The sequence below is a fragment of the Epinephelus moara genome, chromosome 12, assembly GCF_006386435.1.
Source record: "Epinephelus moara isolate mb chromosome 12, YSFRI_EMoa_1.0, whole genome shotgun sequence".
Classification (NCBI taxonomy): domain Eukaryota; kingdom Metazoa; phylum Chordata; class Actinopteri; order Perciformes; family Serranidae; genus Epinephelus; species Epinephelus moara.
The window spans coordinates 257,758-279,844 of record NC_065517.1 but is presented as its reverse complement, the minus strand read 5'-3'; the positions used below and the strand labels follow the sequence as shown (position 1 = coordinate 279,844).

Below are 22,087 nucleotides of genomic sequence, written 5' to 3'. Positions count from 1 at the left end.
ATACACACACACACGCTCACGCTCACACTCACACTCACACACACACACACACACACTGTAACTGTAAAAACTGCAACACAAAGCAGTGGTAGAAGGTTATGAATGCAAACTCTGTGACTTCCTGTGCAGACAGGAAAACAATGATGCAAGTGTGCATTTTGCAAACTGTAGATGTTTGTGCTGAAATGAAGCACTGCTGCTTTAACAGTAACACAGATTAACCATGAAACTATGTCGTTTTTCACTTTCATGTTTGGTAAAAGAAAACATTTTAGGAGGAGCCACCATGTCAGTCTCAAACACAGGTTTCTTAGAAACTCTCCATGTATTGAGTTGAACTAAAACTCCACATTTAAGGCCCAGTCCTTCCAGTGAATTTTATTTATGTGGTGACCCTGACAGTGCCACTGCCAGCACATACTCTTTTCATTCTAAGAATGAAAGAAAGAAAATCACCATTGACCTCTGCATATGTACATTATCCATTCTTCTGGTAAACCACTCTACTGAGGGAAGGATTACATACACTTAAAGGGGAGCGGCAACCATTTTCAAAATTCATACATGTTATTTCTACGGTCTAAGACAGTCTAAAAATATTAAAGGGGCAAAAAGCGTAATCGTTTCACCGCTAGGTTTGCTGTTGTGCACTGCCTGTAAACCAAAACAAAGTGTGTCATGAGCCACACCTCCCTCTACCTTTGCTCTCCACCCCCCACTCCACTCGCCTTGTCTGTGCAGCCGAGCACCGCAGCATCTCCACCGACTATTACATCCAGACGGTCCCGGTGTTTCTTCCGCAGGCTCCACTTCACTCAGCTGCCCGATATACCCGCTGCTTCTTCCCACATTAACCTGAATAACAAACCAGGGCTCGGTGCTCCAGTTGGATCCAAACGGACAGCCGGGGCTAACATTAGCTGGGAAGCTAGCGGAGGCTAACTGGCTGTGCTGGCAGCTGAGTGAAGTGGAGCCTGAGGAGGAAGCACCAGTTGGCTCCCGCTAGCTGGGAGGCTAGTGGAGGCTAGCTGGCTGTGCTGGCAGCTGAGTGAAGTGGAGCCTGAGGAGGAAGCACCGGTTAGCCCCAGTTTCACTACAGGCAGATTTACTCGCCACAGGGACGAGGAAATAAAACCTAAACAGCCAACTAAGTTTGGCTTAGTTTAGCAGTTAGCGATGTCTTTCACTCACTCTCAGTCTCTGCTGTGTTTAGCTATTTCCCTGCTTTCCTGTTAGCGTTAGCACTAGTCGGCTGCCACGCTAACGTCCCTACTCTTCTCGGCTCCGGCTCACGGAGAAGAGTAGGGACGTTAGCGTTAGCTCCTGGAGTTAGCACTAGAGCTACTACGGCTACTTGAGTAATTTACAGCTATGCAGCGCTTCTACCAGCTCTTCTAGTCACTGAGCCTCGCCTCTATCTCAGCAAATATATTACATTTATTACAGGTACCATCACCATTGAAGCAGACAGGGAAATAGCTAAACACAGCCCGGCTGCCCGCCGGGCTACATTTTACAATGCTAATTGCAAATGTTAGCTGGGCTGCCAGGCTACTCACCTAACACAACCGTTACGCCTGACCCATTGCTGGGACCGAGCCGCTAATAACTCAAGCTCCGGATATTAACCCATCCCGGTGTTTCCTCCGCAGCTTCCACTTCACCCAGCTTCACTCAGCTGCCCAATAAACCCCCTGCTTCTTCCCACTTTAACCTGAATAACAAACCAGGGCTCGGTGCTCCGGTTGGATTCAAACAGAGAGCCGGGGCTAGTTGGGAAGCTAGCGGAGGCTAACCGGCTGTGCTTCTCTCCGGTCATGCTGCGGCTAACGCCTCGCCAGCCGCTCCCAGCTAGCTCCGGATTGTTACTGAGAGAGAGGGAGAGGCAGCGGATCTGTGGGGCAGCTGAGTGAAGTGGAGCCTGAGGAGGAAGCACTGGTTAGCCCCAGCTCTCTGCCATTTCGCTTCAAAAATACGCTGCCATTGCTCACTGGTTGTAGCCTTTTATAGGGAGGAAGGGCCAAGGGCTCCGAGGGGGGGATTCACATGAACGTACATGAATGCGCAGCCGGACCGGCTTGTAAACAAGAGGCTGGAGATCAACAGAGAGAGGATGTGTGAGGTCATGCTATACTCCAGATGAAATTACACCCCTAGTTCTTCACATAGCAATTTTTTAATTCCTTCAATCTAGAAATGATGAATGTCGCTTATTGCTCCTTTAAGGTTTTGAGAACCTTTTGAGTTTCAAGAAATGCATTTTAGCAATTGGGAAAAAGTGTAAGAAAAAAAGGGAAAAGAAAATTTTTTGTTGTGTATTTACATACAATATATCTTGGCCCATTCAGCAGATTTGCTGAGGCAGCAGCTGCTGGAGACAGTCTGCTGCCATTCTAGCAGGTGTAAATCTAAGTACAGCACTGTGACTGATGATGTCATAGATGATGTCATTTATGGGCTTACCTGAGCAGTTGAGATCCAGCCTGAAGGATGAGGAACTTGGTGTTACACAATTCCACAAATCAGATCCAGAGTATACACAGGCAGACGTGATGTTCCATGTAGATCTATCTGAGATCTCCTTTCTCTGTACTACAGAAACAGCAGAGCCACAGTCCAACTCTTCACAGGCAATAGCTGCTACCTTTAGGGTGAGGAGAGGGCCACTCACTGCTCTCCAGTCTCCCATTTTCACCTCCAGTGTTCCNTCCACAGACAATGAATGGTGAAAGATGTTCTAGATTAGCAGAGCAGCCAGGGGAATGATATGAGCATAGAGATTCACTGTGGTGTCACACTAACAACAACTTCCACGCAGACAACCTAACTGTAACGCTTAAAGATATAAAGTGGTCTGACCTACATGACATTTCTGCTGTGATCCGGTCTATATGGGTCAACTTTCTGTTTCATAACTGAGAGCACCATAATAGAATTTGCTCATTTACTGGAGAAAAACAACAACAACAACAACAACAACACACTGTGGATCCATAAAATCAGGCTCCCAATCATTGTCTTTGGAGTAGCTCCTTACTTAATACCCTTAGTCACTAACAGGCGGACCCAGACGCCATGCTATATGGACCCGGACCTATAACCAGTAAATTATTAAGGGATTTTAAATTTTGACAGGTAGCCTTCTGGTCTTTACGGCACCGGTTTAGCTGATCAGGAAACGTACAGACCAATTGCACGCAAGCTAAGCCAGCCCACGTGATGCGACCCAGCCAATCAAATCTCTGCATTTCAGGCAATTAACATTGTGACTCTGTATACAGTCAGATTAGAGGTGAGAGGCGAGTGACAACGGAAAGACAACGGAAAAATAGAAATATAGAAGGAGAGAAATATAGAAAAAGAAAGAAAGCGATACAGGGAGAAAAGACAGACCGGCGAGTGAGTGGGAGACAGGGAGAGAAGACAGAGAGGAAGAGGCAAGTGAGTGAGGGACAGAGAGAAACACAGAGGAAGAGATGAGTGAGTGAGGGACAGAGAGAAACACAGAGGAAGAGACGAGTGAGCGAGGGCTCACCAATGAGCACCAATGAGCACCTGCACATGTGTATGAGAATGGCCCTGACACCATTCTAGTCCAGAAGCAAGCTCCAGCTCAGTTCTGTCACTGAGCAACAAAAAGTGGGGACAATGGGGAAAAGAGGGAAAGAAAGATAAACTGTAAAACTGTTCAATTGCTATTTATTTATTGTAAAATTGGTTGAGACTGTTAAGTCAAGCTGTTCCTACACTTTTTTATTTATTCTAAAATTAAGCACTTTATTATTTTAAGACGCACAATTTTTCAAGAACTATTTCATTCATTTTCTCCATTTTATTTTTGAATGCATATCTGTATAGTTCAATGCGTTTTTTGAATCGTACTTTACAGTCAGATGTTGATTACATGCAGATGTTGATACAGCTACTAGGCTACTTCAATATATATCATACGAAATCATATCGCAAGTTAGACATTACGATGTTCTGGACCTTTGCTTTAGGAAATTTTCTCTAACTGGACCTGTTTGAATTTTAGTAGAATACCCCTGCTTTATACCCCGTGACAAAAGTCTGAGACTTACTTCTCTGGTTTCTGGGTTTGCGAGAGAGCAGCATGTCTTCATAAATATTGATTAAACTTTCCTCAGCTAAAAAAAATAACATTTTGGAATTCTTAATTTAAAGTGGTGTTCCCTTTTAAGTAATGTGGTTACTGTGCAATTTCAGCAGTAATTTAACTTCTGAAAGATCATGCATGTTAAAACGTAAAATAAAGTGATTATGTATCTAACTAAAGGCTGTAGGGAGGTGATGTCAGGGATGAAGGCCCTTCAAAGTGTCCATTATCAGGAATGAATGGACAACAGGGAGTAGGGTTGAGGGATAAGAACCTAAAATAAAATCATGATATTTCAGGGTATTTTTGCAAAAACAATATTCTTAATAATATGACAAATTAGTTAAAAATATTTCATTATTAATTAAAGAACACAGAATAAGTGATATCATTTTACATGTCAACCTAACAATTTGCCTTCAAATATTCAGTAAAAACTATTAACTAAAAACTAGAAAAATTAAGAAAAAAGATCTCTCATTTCTTCAGTTTGTGAACAACAACAGAAACTCAGAGTGAGATTCAGATTCTGTATACAATATTAATAGAACAACAAAATAAAATCTACCACAAATTACACATTTAAACAGTTTCCAAATACAAAAAGTGTACACTGGGACCTATGTATATATAAATCAACAGGCAATTTCCTTCTCTTTTAGCAAAATCCTCAATTATTGAGTTGGGTTTTTTTTTTCCCCATCTGGACCTTTATGCTCTGCCATTTTTCCTCTAACCATCATGCTGTAACCTGTGACAGGCTGTTATGCTACCATAACTATCCACAGTCACATATATATATAGTTTTTTGTCGATCAATGAACGTCACATAAGTTTGCATGACCAAAGGTTTAATAATAATAATAATAATAATAATAATAATAATATTACATTTTATTTGTAACGCACTTTTCATAAAAAACAAATCTGAAAGTGCTACAGAAGGCAGTGCAGATATGACACTGACTCCCGTGTGCACGTGGCAAGAGAGGAAGAGGGAGAGACGCTGTGCTGCTAATGTTTAGTCTGTAAAAGAGTCCGGGGTTGTACATAAAACATTCAGGATACCACAGTTTATTCCACACTACTGAAGCTGCTCCTCTTTTTGGAACAACTAAGGAGTCAGTAATAATTTTTCTTTTAGCCATGCATATTGTTGCCGTGTGAAACAGTGTGATGTCAATATGTCAAAACACTGCTAGTATCACGATATGAATTTTTCATATCATATTAAAAATTATACCGGTATTATCGTGAACAAGATGATATGTCACACCCCTGACAGGGAGTCCATTACTTCCTAATAATGGACACCTTATCCGGCATTATCCCGCTTCACTTGACAGAGGCAAAAAATATATAAATTAAAAATAAAATAAAAAATCAGTCATTTATAAAAAAAAAAATTGTTTTGCAATCAAAATCCCCATAAGGTTCTTAAACAACAGAAATGTTGTTTACTACTCCAGTAAATTGTAATTACTTACAATTGTCCAAACGCCTGCCTAAAAAGGTATGTCTTCGATTGCATCTTAAAAATATGGACAGAGGCTAAGGTCTAAGGGCAAGGAGTTCCAAAGCTTTGGGGCCACGGATGGAAAAGCTCGGTCACCTTGAGTTTTCAGCCTTAAACGAGGGGTTTTTTGGGGAGTTTTTCCTTATCTGCTGTGAGGGTCCAAAGGACAGAGGGATGTCGTATGCTGTAAAGCCCTGTGAGGCAAATTTTGATTTGTGATATTGGGCTTTATAAATAAAATTGATTGATTGATTGATTGACAACAAGGAGCCCCTGGTTAGAAGACCTCAGTGACCGGTTGGAGATGTAAGCGTTGAGGAGCTCGCAAATGTAAGCGGGGGCTACTTTGTGGAGGGCTCTGTATGTCAGGACCAGGACCTTGAATTGGAATCTAAAGTGAACAGGAAGCCAGTCCGGCGATGCCAGGATTGCGGTGATATGGTAAGACTTATGTGACTGAGTGAGCAACCTGGCAGTGGCATTTTGGACAAGTTGTGAACGGTCCAGAGATGTTTTACTGAGGCAGGTGAACAGTGAATTGCAGTAGTCAAGCCGGGATGAAATAAATGCATGGATGGCCATTTCCAGTTCTGAGTGTGAGACGATGGACCTGAGTTTTTCAAGGTTTCTGAGGTGGAAGAAGCATGAGCGGGACATATAATTAACATGTTTTTCAAACAGCATGTTTTGGTCAAAAATTACCCCAAGGTTCCTGAGGTCAGACCTGATGTTATGTGCCAGTGACCCCATGTGGTTGTCCACCTTAGAGACCGTAGAGTCATCCGCAGTAATAAGAACCTCAGTCTTGTCTGCGTTTAGTTGGAGGAAGTTGTTTGCCATCCAGTTCTTCATAGCAGACAGACATTCATGGAGTATGTTGATTTCGTCTATGTTATCTGGTTTAAATGACAGGTATAGTTGGATGTCACCTGCATAACAATGACAGGAAACGCCTTTGAAATTACTGATGATACAGCCAAGGGGAAGCATATACAGGGAGAACAGTATAGGGGCCAGAACAGAACCCTGAGGCAGGCCACATGACAGTGGGGCGGGGTCAGACACAAAAGGGGTAACAGCTACTGAGAAGCTTCTCTCACTGAGGTAGGAGGCGAACCACTTCAAGGCACTCCCTGAGACACCCACCCACTTACTGAGCCTGTTGAGCATGATATGGTGGTCTACAGTATCGAATGCTGCACTCAGGTCTAATAACACCAGTACGGAGCATTTGCCTGCATCGGCAGCCATCATGATGTCATTAGACACTCTGAGGAGGGCTGTTTCTGTGGAGTGCTGCTGCCGGAAATCAGACTGGAATTTATCTGACAGGCCTTGGGTGGTCAAGAAAGAGATAAGTTGGTTTGCTACTACTTTCTCAAGGATTTTAGATATAAACAGCAGTTTGGAGATAGGTCTGTAATTTTTGGGTATGGAGGGGTCTAAACTTGCCTTTTTGAGAAGCGGCTGCACAGTAGCCTGTTTGAAAAATGATGGAACACAGCCTGATTTCAGGGAGGTGTTAATAATGGAGACCAAGCTAGGGCCCACAGAGCTAAAAACCTCTTTCAGCAAGGACATTGGTAAGATGTGTAGTGGACTAGAGGAGGAATTCATGGTGCTCACTAGCTCAGTCAGATCCTGCAGAGTGATAGAGGAGAAACTGCTGAGAGAAGCCAGCCTGAGTGGACAGGTTGGAGGGGAGGCAGCGGAGGAGTATTATGTTGTTTTCATTAGTGACTATGTGTCATCATGACCCAAATGCTTGCTTCTTCTACCAAAATATGATAAACCATGTAACTTAGTGTGGCGTTTGTACTCTGGATCTGATGACACAAGTAGACATACAGTATATGATGTTTGTATCTTGCAGGGCCTTGTCTGAAGTTACAGACGAGGATTTGGCATTATTGAGAGGACTGACAGGGACACCAATGAGCTACATAGCAAACAAGCCCCCAATAGATTAAGTACCCTCTTGGAAATGGCTTGAGCTATCAGGTAAAGCAGTAGAGAAAAACTTGGAAGATTAAGATTCATTTATTATCATTTCTGGGCAGCCACAGCTTATTACAATAGAAAACCATTCACAATATAATACAAGATTTAATTGGCTCAGCACTGGAGTAAACAATAAATAAAGCTAAAAAGTTATGTAAGGGAGAGAGAGAGAGAGAGACAGAGACAGAGACAGAGAGAGACAGAGAGACAGAGAAATCATGGCCATGTGTAAATGTAGCACTCTGCTGTCACTATGTGGTTTTCTCAGACTCAGCCTATGCCTTAATGATGTGTGGCTGGAAATCAGACAGCATACAGACCATAAACCATATCTGGTTTATAGATCCTAACCTGGCATTAGGGATCCTACCAGATACTATCTTAAATTTCTTGATTTTGGCTATTGCTCTCTCTACATGCACCCGGTGTTTGGCTATTTTCTTTGTCTTCATCTGTCATCTGGGACTAGCATTTGAATACTTGATTTAGCAAAAGGAGGGATGTTCAGTTTGAGGCCCAGCTCCTCCACATCTTTCTCAATGAGAAACCCCTTATCCACCATAATAGTGGAGCAGATTGCTGAAACGATCTTTCACTTGGTGATGCAAGCACCAAATTTGGCACACAAGTGCTTCAGAACCTACTCTCTCAGAAAAGTACGACGTCCATTTAAAAAAACAAAATGGCCGCCTTTTTTCAAGATGGCCGCCATTCGAAGTGGTATTAAATGGTGTTTGAACTATATTTTGATTGAATAATCCCATTTTGATGATCTATACATCAAAATATATGTTTTTGAGTATGAGAAATCCAATTCCGCATTTAGAAAATCAAAATGATTGAATATTATGATGATAAAATGGGAATTAAATGAAGAAACACTCTCTGTGATGTTTCCGATGTGATGTCTGGGTACGTGACCACCCAATGTAGAGACATGATAGGACAGTAAACTGCTTATTGCATTTCAACAGTGCTAGAAGATGTAGTATGGGGGGGGGTCATTACGCGTCGCCGCTGAAATGTTCACTTATAGCCTCTCTTTGGCGTTTGAGCAGCTTTATAAACTCTTGAACATGTAATTGCTCCTTAATTAGCAAGTTGACTTTACATAGACGGCATATCTTTTCAATTTCTCCTGACATTGTGTTGTTTGGTTTGTTCACCGCTCCGGGACATGCGGCCGAACATACTCGGGCCGAACATACGCGGAACGGATTCCGCTGAGGTCCGCGCGGACTCAAAGCGGACGTCCACAAGCCCTGTGCGCGCAAAGTTCAGATTTTACGACCGCGCGGACTCCGCTCCGCGCACCAGTGACTGCTCGGCATGTATTTTTCACATCGCAGGGATTTTTCACGGACATTTTTACAGGAAACTACAACGCGGAAGTGCGCTCGACTATGAAAGCCCGAATGACTGTGGACATTCCTCGCGGAGTCTGCTCCGCTTATAGTACGCCCGAGTATGCTTGTGTCGAGCGGGCAGAGTCGGTGATCGGATCGCCCATCAGTACAACCCTACTTCAATTACAAACAATGTGAACAAACTGATTGGCTTGTGTGGGTTTTTTTTTTTTCTTTTCTTTTTTTGGCCCGCCACCACCCCCCCTCTATGGAGGACAACTTTATTGACCCGCCACCACCCCCCCTCCACGGAGGACAACTTTCTTTGACCTGCCACCACACCCCCTCCACGGAGGACAACTTTATTTGACCCTCCACCACACCCCCTCCACGGAGGACAACTTTATTTGACCCGCCACCACCACCCCTCTATGGAGGGCAACTTTATTTGGCCCGCCACCACACCCCCTCTATGTACAGCTTTGATTGGTTCTTCTTTTAGTCCTCACATTTGCAGGCACACAACTGTGTACACTTCAGGATGAAGCGATAGCATTTGCATCGTCCTCGGCATTCAGTCTTGCAGCCGCATTTTGTCAACTGCTCACAAGTTTGAGCAATGGGTGGAAGGGTTGTCCAGAGAACTTGCCAGACCTCACCATCTTTTTGCCAGCCCCAGTTGGCAGGGCTTTCAGTTTGCATTTCGCACACTGTTGCCTGGCCCCATATGTAGGCAGCTTGAAAGGCAGACCGTTTCACATGCTGAACGAGGGATGCGCTTGTCGGTGGAATATGGCATCATAAGACCTTTGCTTCCGAGCAAACAAACAAACAAACAAACCTCAATGTATCCTCAATACCACCTCCATCATCCAATCTGGATGGGTTTAACTTGATGGGCAACTTGTTGATTGCCTGAAATTGTGGTATGTTTTTGGCTATCATCGAATAGACATCAGAACTTCACTCATAACGGGTAGGGGGAGAGATCAACTCCTCTTTCGTATCTGTCTGACAGAGGCAACGCTTCCTCCAGTCAGTTTTAGTAGCGCAACTCAGTGGATTATTGGCAGACATCTTGTGTTATACAGTTATAGGTCGAGGGTTTATCCTTTTACCACCCAACTGTACAAAACATTAAAGCACATTGAAATATGGGATGCAACTAGGTTCAAGCATCTGGTGCCCTACACCTAGCCCGATCGTTCATCCAGTGCCATTTAAGTCCCGTGCGATCTGTACACCATCCAGGGAACTGAAGCCCCGTTACCCTTGGCTCGGCTCTCCCGCGCTGGCACATCCTGTCAATTCAGGTGTGGCTATCTAACTACAATACTACAACTAACTAAACTTCTAGTTGAGATATATAGAGGGGCTTATTAGATAGCATTTGAGACACTAAAGTATACTACAAACTACAGTGAGTACACACACTACAACAGTTAGTAAACTACAACTACAGTTAGTACACAACAAGCCGACACTGAACCCCATGCTGAGTCTCACAGCAGTGATGTCACCAGTGTGCCCTGGTTGTGCTTTGACATCATTCTTATAAAAAATTACAAACCAATAGAGCTTGACCACAGCATTTCAGTGAATGATCATGGATATTTCCCTTCAACTTGATGCAATATCTGTGATCGGACAGCTTCCGAAAATGCTAATTTTGAGTCACGTTATAGCCGCCATCTTGAAAACTGGTGGCCATATTGGAATTCAGTTGACACTATTGAGTTCTTCCGGTCAGAATACATTAATTTTGATGTTTGGATCATTAATACATTTCTGTTCATTCAAGTTCTACTTCAAAAACCTTTTTTTTTGCATTTGACGAGGCGGCCATCTTGAAAACTGGCGGCCATCTTGGATTTTCAGCTGGACATCGTACTTTTCTTAAATAGCACATCCTGGACATCATTTGTGCCAAATTTGGTGCTTGCATCACCAAGTGAAAGATTCTGATGGAATATTGACTTAATCTGCCCCACTATAAGCCCATCACCTCTCTTAAGGTAGCCACACTGAAGCAGACCTTTCAGTACATCTTTGATTTTGCATTGTCTAAATATTTCTTGGTCAGAAATTGATCCTGTGTAAAGTGTAGATGCAAACATAATGGAGCCCCGAGGGTCACAGACTATCAGAGACTTAAGTGTGTTGGTAGACTTGTAGTTGGAATACGTCTGACTTTGTGAGCTTGATTTCTCTATCTTAATCTCTGTGCAATCTAGAATTGCAAAAGTTGCTGGGAACTAATGCTGTCCCTGTGTGGACAACATACACACTACCTAGCCTGCCATACATATAGTCAATCCATCAATTGAATAAAGTGCTAACACTTTGCACATCAATCTGAAATTTGAAAGTTAGCTCTTTCAGGTCAAAGTTTTGTCTCAGTCTCATGAATACAAGTAGAAATTGTTGACGTAAAGGCATCTTCTGGATCTGCCAGTTCACTTTCTTGTATGTCAAGGGGATGTGTGTTTGTGGGGCTGTTTCATTATCTGGTAGTCTGAAAAATGTGCACAGTTTGTTAAAATCATCATATGTGAACCCAGTGCAGTAAAGGAAATAGTTAGAGACACTGCTGTTATTTATAGTCTGGTGTGAGTGGATTAGGAGCCTGACTAGCTTGTATTTTCAAGTCATTTTCTTTTTTCTTTTTTTTTTTTTTGAGCAAGCACTTCCTGCTGTGTTTCTGTTATCTAGGGTTGGTCCTCTGGGCACTCTGGAAAAATAAGAATGAAATTATTACAACTAGTGGTAGAAGGTCGTGACAAAACATCCCACCACCAAGTGTTAACACAGGCCGACTTTCAGAAAATCAAGCTCTCTTGGGCACTGAATCCAAACACACCTGAGGGTCTTGTCAACAAAGTTTGGTTTGATGTGCAGCTGCATATGGGACGCAGAGCTAAGGAGGGCAACCGCCAAATGAAGCCTGACTCATTTATCATCCAACAGGACGAAAACGGTCAGAAATATGCAACACTGTCATTTAATGAATGCACCAAAAACCACCAGGATGCCGGCAAACGAAACAAAGAGAGTCTGTGGGGATTTATGTTCGAGCAGCCAGGGAACCCACTGTGTCCTGTCGCTTCACTGGAGAAATATCTGTCACTGCTGCCACCCAATCCACCGGCCTTTTATCTCCATCCAAAGCGGAGAAACTACACCGACGATGTATGGTAAGTTAACATGTAACGTCTGTTTGTTTTGTTACAGTATAGCGTAGTTACTTTGAAACATTTAGGGGACTTATTTTTCTCTCTCCTAACGGTTAGGTATACTAGAGAGCCCATGGGGGTGAACTTTCTCGGCTCCATGTTGCCAAGGATCTGTAAAGCAGCCGGCACCGAGACCATCTACACCAACCACTGCCTGCAAAGCACCACTGTACAAAAACTCTCTGACGCTGGCTTAGAGGTGAGAGAAATCATGTCAGTAACGGGGCATAAATGTGAATCCTCCCTGCAGTCATACTGGCGCCCAAACTACGATGAGAGAAAATCCTGGAGCAACATCCTTGCTTCTGGCACAGCGCAATTAAAATGCACCTGTCCAGAGTCAGACACCCCCGTACTAGCAAAGAGGAGTGCTAACATAATTGAACACTACTTCAGCAATTGCACAATTAATGGAGATATCAGATAAAAGCAGCTAAATAGTCAACCCAGATAAACGTTAATAAGCTTTAAGAATGCTTTCCACTGTGTTTCTGTAGCTCCTGTGTGTTTTTGCGTCCGTCTGTTGCTTGTTGAGGAACTATTTCTTTGGCGGAAGAGTGAAAGAATGATTATTTCTCATTAATAAATGATTGCAGCTCTTATTAATGTGTGTTTATTTTATGAAACCCAGCCAGGTATATGGAGTAACCGTTTTATAAAAGCAATTAGCCCCGTGAGGCCGTGGTTTGCCTTGATTTTACCACGGCTAAGGGGCGCTTCGCGTCGTGCCTGACAACGCCCTTAGCCATGGTAAAATCGCCGGCAAACCACGGCCTATTGGGGCTAATTGCTTAATTTTAGTTGTAGGTGGTCGACATCTGACTGCATTTCCTCTACCATCAGGAAGAGCAGGTGCTGGATTTGGGTAAAGTTAAAGTTCCACTGATTGTCACACACCTGAGTGTGTGAAATTTGTTCTCCGCATTTGACCCATCCCCTGAGGAAGCGGTGAGCAGCAGCGGTGCCACGCTCAGGAATCATGTGGTGATCTAACCCCCCCTGATGCTGAGTGCCAAGGAGGGAGGCAATGGGTCCCATTTTTATAGTCTTTGGTATGACCCGGCCAGGGACCTCCCAGTCTCAGGGCGGACACTCTACCACTAGGCCACTGAGCTGGTACTCGGTAATTGGCTCCCCATTGACAAAGTGCTGAAATAATGAAAAAATAGTATTGCATTTTGACATCAAGGTAACATAGCCCACTTGGTTTACTGGCTGGATTACGAATAACAAAGTTAATAAAGTCTAACTTTACCAACGTTGCAACCCGGAGCTGCAGACTGTCACTGTAGCAACGTCTAACATTAGCTAATTTAGCTGGCTAAGCTTGCTAGTGCTGCGGATAGCTAGCTAGCCATAGTAGGGCCTATGTACATGTAGTAACGTTAGCGTAACTTAAGATAATTTAGGTAAACAAGTCAATATCTGCTAAAAACAGCATTACATTATTTTACGGTTAAAAGTTATTACTTACCTTGGAGCAGACAAAGGTGTGCCTGTCGATCTTTGAGGGGTTCAACTGGGTTTGAGGACGTCCACATAGTTTTATCCACAGCCTACACTTGTGACTTTGGGTTTTGGACAAGAAAAAAACGTACACCTCTTTCCAAGCTCTCCGGGTAACGAGTGTCACTATTACTATTATTAAGTGCCCCAGACACAGCGTTTAACCCTAGCAAGCTAAAAGTCCAAAAGAATATATTAGCAACTTTTCCACTGTAGTCAACGGAGCGCTGCCATGAAAGTGTCTGAGGTCCGTCACGGTCTTTCCTATGCTGTGCTGTGATTGATTGTTCACTTGGCATTTCGGGGGTGTGGCTTAGCGAAGGGTGAATTGAAACTGAGGTCAAGGACATTGTCTTTGAATGTGGGACACCTGTTCTGTTGATGATATTATGGATTGTAGATTATGAAATCACTGAATTCTTTGCAATTGTGTGTTGAGAAACATTGTTCTTAAACTGTTGGACTGTTTGCCCACACAGCTTTTTCACAAAGTGGTGAACCTCACCCCATCCTTTCTTTTTACCGAGGCACCATTGAGAGTGTCACCACTGGCTGCATCACTTTGTGGCACGGAGGCTGCGCTCTACAACGCATAGTGAATACAGCCAGCAAGCTCATCGGTACCCCTCTGCCCTCCCTCACAGACATCTTCAACACCCACCTTACCCGCAGAGGTATCAGAAAGACTCTACAACGCATAGTGAATACAGCCAGCAAGCTCATCGGTACCCCTCTGCCCTCCCTCACAGACATCTTCAACACCCACCTTACCCGCAGAGGTATCAGCATTGCTAGTGACACCTCCCACCCCTTACACTCCCACTTCAGCCTCCTGCCTTCAGGGAGAAGGTACCGCAGCCTCCAGGCCCACTCTACACGACTCACAAACATCTTTATCCACCAGGCTGTCAGGATGTCTATCCACTACCTCCCCCCTCTGCCCCCTGCCCCTGGATTGTAATTCCACCCACTGCACATACAGACTACCTCTGCTGTTTTGCACATAGTCTCACTACATCCATACCCCAGTGTTATATTATATTATATCACAAACTGCTGCTGACTGTCTGTCTGTACACTTTACATTGCACACTTAACTTCATGTTAATAATTTGCACTACTTCATATCTGCTGCTATTGGTCTTTTGCACTACATGTACATCACATCGTCATTGATTGTACATAGGTTTGTATTATCTTTAGAGTGTCTTGTCTATTAGGTTATACTGGTTAGTTTATTTTTACTTGTATTATATTGTATTTTATGTATTATTATTATTCCAATTTAGCTTTCTTTCAGCTTTTAAATTGTAAGCCATTAATACTAGGTAAGAGGGAAACAGCATTTTGATTCTTCTGTATGTCCTGCACATATTGTGGATTGACAATAAAAACTTTTGAACTTTGAACTTAAACTTGAGAGGGTGCTCCTTTATTCCCAGTCATGATACTATATAACATTTTTGGAACATGTTGCAGCATCAAATTCAGTATGAGTGTATATTTACAAAAAAATCAGGTTTATCAGTGTAAACATTAAATATCTTGTCTTTGAACAGCATTCAATTGAATGTGGGTCAAAAGGATTCGCAAATCAATGCATACTATTTTTATCTACATTTTACACAGTGTCCTAACTTTTTTTAGAATCAGGTTGGTACTTAGGCTGGTGTGACGATGACAAAGGTGTTAAACTGCATTCTATGCGGTATTAAAAATACCTTAAAAATTTTAAAACTGAACTCAGTGAGCACAGCAAAAACCCTGATTAGCATGACTTGGCTTTGTGATTTAAATAGGTAACTGTTGCACCCTTCAATCGCAACAACCATCAGATAGTCACACAATGCTTCCTTCTTTTAACAGGACATGGTAAATATTTCCAGCCACCATAAAGTCTATCGGGATCCCTCCACCATTTTCTAAACTTCTTCTTCTATTAGCTCTCCAGCTCTCAGTCTGAGTCATATCCATTTTTATAGTCTTGCTCTGTTCTACTGGCACTTTCGGTCGTTATATTCTAATACTATCCCTTAACTGAGCATGCAAGCTGTGGTATCAGCCCATCATAGCGTAGCATGGTGGTTAACCAGTCTATAGATAGAAAACCACTTTGTTAAGCCAAGATAACTTACAAATCTCCGTACTGACATTCATGTGTTAGGTTGAGTGAAACCACACTTATTTTTAAGGAAGTAATTAGTTACCATGAAATGTGCGGTGCCTGCAACCAACAACAAATGCAATACTACTATTACAGATCCCATCAGTGCAACTCTACTATTCTTAAAAAGTATAAAGTAAATTTATTGAATATTCAGTGACCTAGTGTTGGAGTATCCTCCACTGTAGACATATCATGCAGCACCATGTGTTGGTAAGAGCATTTAATGAGGTGGAGTGTGGAAAGTGTTACTTACCTATGCTTTTTGATGGTGGAGGTGGCTTCTTTGGCTTCTGACAGGAAGAGAGGGTGAGAGAGTAAAAATAGGTCAGAGTGACACCAAAGTGGGTGATGACTCATTAACAGATACTGACATCTATTATCTCAAATATTTATATCACAAGCCGGAGTATTCAATAAATCAATGACCAGATGTGTCAAAGAAAGCTTAAAAGTCGGTCAGCTTCAGACCCACTCCCACATTGATTACTTCTTTTTAGATAAAGTACTCCTTCCATTATGTGAATATTCTGCATTAGTTATCTCAGATCACACCCCATTCTATTTGATTTGGAACTGGTCTCTAAATTTGAAAAGCATCCAAACTGGAGACTGAAGACTAGTTTATTATCTTCAAATTTTTTTTGCAATTTTATTTCTGAAAAGATTTCCTTATTTATTCAAAATAACAAATCTGATTCAGTTTCTCCTTCCCTGTTATGGGAAACTTTTAAGCTGCAATACGTGGGGAGATCATTTCTTACAATGCGTGTGTACGCAAGCAGGAAAAACAAAGGCAACAGCTGATAAAAGCTATTCTGCAAATTGACAGACAGCACTCCTCTTCTTTGAATCCTAGTCTTCGGATGGAGAGACTCAAACTCCAAACCGAATTTGATCTTATATCCACGAATAAAGCAGAGCTCCTTCTAAGGCGCACAAAGAGTACCTACTATGAATATGGCGACAAAGCCAGTCAGCTGCTAGCACTGCAACTTAAGCGCCAATCCGCCTCTCGATTCATTACTAAAATTCGCAAAAGCCCTCAAACTTTAGTTACAGACCCAATTGAGATAAATAAGGCTTTTGCTCTCTATTGCACCAAAAGTCAGAAGCCCCATCTGAAAATTTAAAAACCAAATCGGTTATAATATATATACATATATATGTATATATACATATATATGTATATATATNAGCCCCCCCATCCCCAACACATCCCCACAGACCCCCTCACCCCCCATCCAGATGTGATAAAAAAAACAACAGGAACCCACATCCCGGCCCAGGCAGGGGAAGAGCCCAGCGTCACCGCCAAAGGCGATGGTCTGAACCCTCCACCCCACCAGGGGAGAGCGGACCCCAAGCCAGCGCCAAGGCAGCCAGAACCAGCGGCCGCCCCCCGGTGCAGATAGCTCCCACTGAGGAAACACTGGAGTTAAGAACTAAGCTATAATAAATGACATAAAATATTAAGATGTAACATAAAATAAAATAGTTATTAAATAAATTACAACATATACAGTAGATAAAAGAAGAGCATGCTTAAAGGCGCTGTATGTAAGAATGTGGCCAAAACGGTTACTGCACTCAAATTCAAAATACTGCCGCGAGTCGTGTCCGCCCCCCCTCCCCTACAGATTCGAGGTTGCTGGACAGCGGCATGCTGGAGACTGACTTGTCTGACCACAGGCGGCTGCCGTGGTAGGGCTGCGTCGCCGCGTCCTTGATCTTCGGTTTTCCAGTGGACCGTTCGAGCAAGTCCGGCTTCTCTGCTGCTAACGCTGCTGCCGGGAGACAGCTGAGGAGGAGCCGGCTGCTAATGCTATGTACCAGGACACTGCTAATGCTGCTTGCCGTGCTGCTGTAGCTCAGTCGTAACTGTAACTGATGCTGAGACTCTACTGACTGCGTGACTGGTAGACGGCGGTGGGTGGCACAACAAGCCAAAACACAAATTCAAAACATAAACATGATTTGCAAACTGCAAAAAGATTTTTTAGATGCAAATATTCTGGCTGTACTATTGTTGTCGGTGAGATCAGTATGTTATATGAACATTATTCCTTAGTCTCTCTGACATATATTAGGAGGATTTTACGACTATTTGCTTTAGATTTCTTACATATAGCTCCTTTAAAGTAAATACAATAATAAATAGCATCTAAGCAATAATAAATAGTATCTGAATAATAAATAGTATCTAAGTTATCTATTAGACTAAAAGTAATACTACATTAGTAAAATTAGGAGGATAAAAGGGACATTAGTTAAAAGCCAGATTAAAAAGGTTGGTCTTGAGCCTGTTTTTACAAATTTCAACATTCTCTACGGCCCTCAGATTCTCCGGCAGGCTATTCCATAAACGTGGGGCATAATGCTGGAAAGCTGTCTCACCGTGGGTTTTTGTATTTACTTTTGGAATGACTAAAATGCCGGTGCCGGAGGACCTCAGGGTCTGCGAGGGTTCATAAGATAAAAGCAGATCAGAAAGATAAGAAGGGGCAAGACCTTTAAGACATTTAAAAACAATTAAAAGGACCTTAAAACCAATCCTAAAACACAGGGAGCCAATGCAGTGATTCTAAAACTAATGTTTTATGAGCCCGCCTTCTGGTCCTCGTCAGCACACGTGCAGCTGAATTCTAGAGTAATTGGAGGTTTGAGATACTATTTTTGGGAAGACCAGAAAGCAGGGCATTGCAGTAATCAATATGACTGGAAAAAAAAGCATCCATCAGCATCTCTTTGTTGGCCAAAGAGAGAAATGGGCGAACTCTGGCTATATTTTTGAGGTGATAAAAACCTGTTTTAACTACTTGCTTAATATGTGGAATAAAACTAAGCTCAGAGTCAAAAATGACGCACAGGTTTCTTACTTGGTCAGATGGATTCATTGACAATGCATTTAATTTTGTCAAATGTTTCTCTCTCTTAGCCTAAGGACCGATAACTAAAACTTCAGTTTTGTCCTGGTTGATCTGTAAAAAGTTCTCTGCCATCCAGGATTTGTGATATCTAAAATACAGTTAAAAAGGGCATCAATTGGCCCTGTGTTATCAGGAGACATGGCGATGTATAGCTGTGTATCATCTGCATAACTATGACAATTGATGCCATATAAGACTGACGTTTTAAAGGCAGCAGGAAAGGTGCCTGTCTGAAGAGGGCAATTCACAATGTTTAAAAGCTCACTTTCAAAGGATCCATAAAATGTTTCAAAAAGTGGTGTGGGGATTGGATCTAAGTGGCAGGTGGTTGGATTTATTTGGGAGAAAACTCTACCAAACATCTTAGCATCAACCAGAACAAAACAGTCCAGTGTCTCCACAGGTAAAAGCAAACCTTCACTTTTGTTTAAAATAGTTCTCTATTAAGATAAAATGCTTGATCTGTTTGTGGTTGGAAATTATACTTGCAAAGTAATTATTCCTGGCCTGTTTCACACTGTTATTATATAATTTCATTTGTTTTTGGAGTACTTGATCATTAATCGTTAATCTATTTTTACTCCATTTTCTTTCTTTCTGCCCATGACAGGCGCTCCGAGCGGTTGGGGGGTTCGGTGCCTTGCTCAGGGGCACCTCGGCAGTGCCCAGGAGGTGAACTGGCACCTCTCCAGCTACCAGTCCACGCTCCATATTTTGGTCTGGACGGGGACTTGAACAGGCGACCCTCCGGTTCCCAACCCAAGTCCCTATGGACTGAGCTACTGCCGCCCCAACTGAGCTACTGCCGCCCCTGATAGATGCAGGACAGACGGTAATGACAGTAGCTTACAACAACATTAATGAAAGTAATAATATTATAATTATAGTTCTGGCTACTGTGATACAATATGTTGAAAGTATATATTAATATCTGACAGTATACATATGTGACAATAATCATGTGTGTATAACAACAGTAGAAGTATGACTAATGATGACAGCAGCAGCAGGAGGCATAGTGGCTCCAGTCTTTTGTGAAGAAGTGAATTTCGTGTTTTTTCTTAAGCACTTTTGTTTTTGTGCAGCTACTGGTGTGCCTCCTGCTGTACCTGATCGCAAACTTCCAGTGCTTCAGTGTCTCCACATGCTGAGTCCGTTCCAGCAATGCCAGCCAGTCCTCCGCCGCCTCCACTTGCCCCTTTTTCCTGATTTTGAACTTAGTGTTTTTCAATAAACACTTTGAACTGTTTTTTGCTTCCGTCTCTGCATTTGGGGTCCAAACACAAAACCTAAACACAACATTACTGCTGCCAGCCTAACGTTTTAAGTTTGTTTATCTGGAAACTAAATCTGTTAAAACAACGGGGAGGTGTGTGTATATATTTATGTGGCTTGACTCCTGGCTACCTTAGCTGTTAGCTTGGAGAAAATGGTCCCCATGGAAGTGTATCCCTGAGAGGAAATGATTGGAATCACTCAGGGAGAGCGTCATTCACCGAGTGATTCGTTCACTGAGTGATTCGTCAGGCGGGTAGGCGGTCCCTCCCTCCCTGCAGCCTGGCTGTCTCCGCCTCTCAAGTGATTCATCATTCACATGGACTGAATCGGCAGTTCCAGTCCCAGCCTGTATGCTCGCTGCCGAGAGCTCAACCGAACTGAGAAAGGAACAAATCACTTCAGGAAGTGATTCAGTTCAGTACGTTCACCTAAAAGATTCGTTCTTTTGAATGACACGCTCGCGACAGACACAACATTACAACCGGTCATGCTGGAGGATGTTGCAGGCAGCAGAACATTCTCCATGGCGTCTCCAGACTCTGTCACGTCTGTCACACGTGCTCAGTGTGAACCTGCTCTCATCTGTGAAGAGAACAGGGTGCCAGTGGCCAATCTGCCAATTTTGGTGTTCTCTTGCAAATGTCAATCGAGCCGCACGGTGCCGGGGTGTGAGCACAGGCCCCACTTGTGGACATCGGGCCCTCATGCCACCCTCATAGAGTCTGTTTCTGACAGTTTGGGCAGAAACATGCACACAAGTGGCCTGCTGGAGATCATTTTGGAGGGCTCTGGCAGTGCTCCTTTTGTTCCTCCTTGCACAAAGAAGCAGATAGCGGCCCTGCTGCTGGGTTGTTGCCCTCCTATGACCCCCTCCACCTCTCCTGGTGTCCTGGTATCTCCTGCATGCTCTTGACACTGTGCTGGGAGACACAGCAAACCTTCTGGCCACTGCGCGTGTGGATGTGCCATCCTGGAGTAGCTGCACTACCTGAGCAACTTCTGTAGGCTGCAGATACTGTCACATGATACCACTAGTGGTGAGGGCACTGGAAAAACACAAAACTAGCGAAGAATCAACCAGAAACGACGCAGAGAGGGAAATGGTCTGTGGCCACCACCTGTTAAACCATTCCTAAATAGGGGTTGTCTTAGTAATTGCCTCTCCTTTCCACCTGTTGTCTGTCAAATTTGCACAACAACAGGTGAAATTGATTCACAATCAATATTGCTTCCTGGACAGGTTGATACCCCAGGAGTTTGACTGACTTTGAGTTACACTGTGATGATTATGTGTTCCCTTTATTTTTTTGAGCAGTGTATATATACATATATACATACATATATACATATGCACACACACACACATATATACGTATATACGTGTATATGTGTGTGTGTGTGTGTGTGTGTGTGTGTGTGTGTGTGTATGTGTGTGTGTGTGTGTGTATGTGTACTTTTGAGTATTCTACATTTCCTATTGGTCAATGGGCGCTAAGCCTACATTTTTTTGTCTCCAAAATTAAAGTTATGGACCACTTGCCCTTCACTGAGATCCAATTCTCCCATCACAGCCGTCACTTTGACCAGTAGAAACACAGAACGATCTGCTGCCGTAGACAACTGTATGACAACAACACCCCAGCGTTTTTAATATTTCCTCTAGGGATGTTACCAGACAGAGTAAAAGGGGGAAATGATGGTGTGAAACAGCACAGGCACTTTGTCAACCCGCTGACTTAACGTTACTGTCATTAGCATCAAGCCAGCAAACAATGGTACATCCTCACGGTGGGACATAAAGTAATAACATTAACAAATAGCGGCGGGGCTTTTACTCACCACAACTGCAGAGGCTCCCAGCTTCATTTGAAACAAACTACATTATAGACGGTCCGTTATTTATTAATCCCTCTGTGTGTTTTTATATTTACTTTTTATCGCTCCGTTGTCTTTGTAAAGTTAACATATCGCACCGTCATTTCAAACTCAACACTTG

At 43.0% G+C, this 22,087-nt stretch overlaps 1 protein-coding gene across 2 annotated transcripts in view; it reads right to left on the bottom strand.

The window, feature by feature from the left end:
• The window catches only part of cd2ap (CD2-associated protein), a 289,563-nt gene that overhangs the window by 71,454 nt on the left and 196,022 nt on the right, over positions 1–22,087 (bottom strand). For both annotated transcript variants that reach the window (XM_050058858.1, XM_050058859.1), the window contains exon 11: positions 16,140–16,176. In XM_050058858.1, coding sequence (XP_049914815.1) covers positions 16,140–16,176 — 37 coding nt within the window. The remainder of the gene's footprint in view (positions 1–16,139; positions 16,177–22,087) is intronic.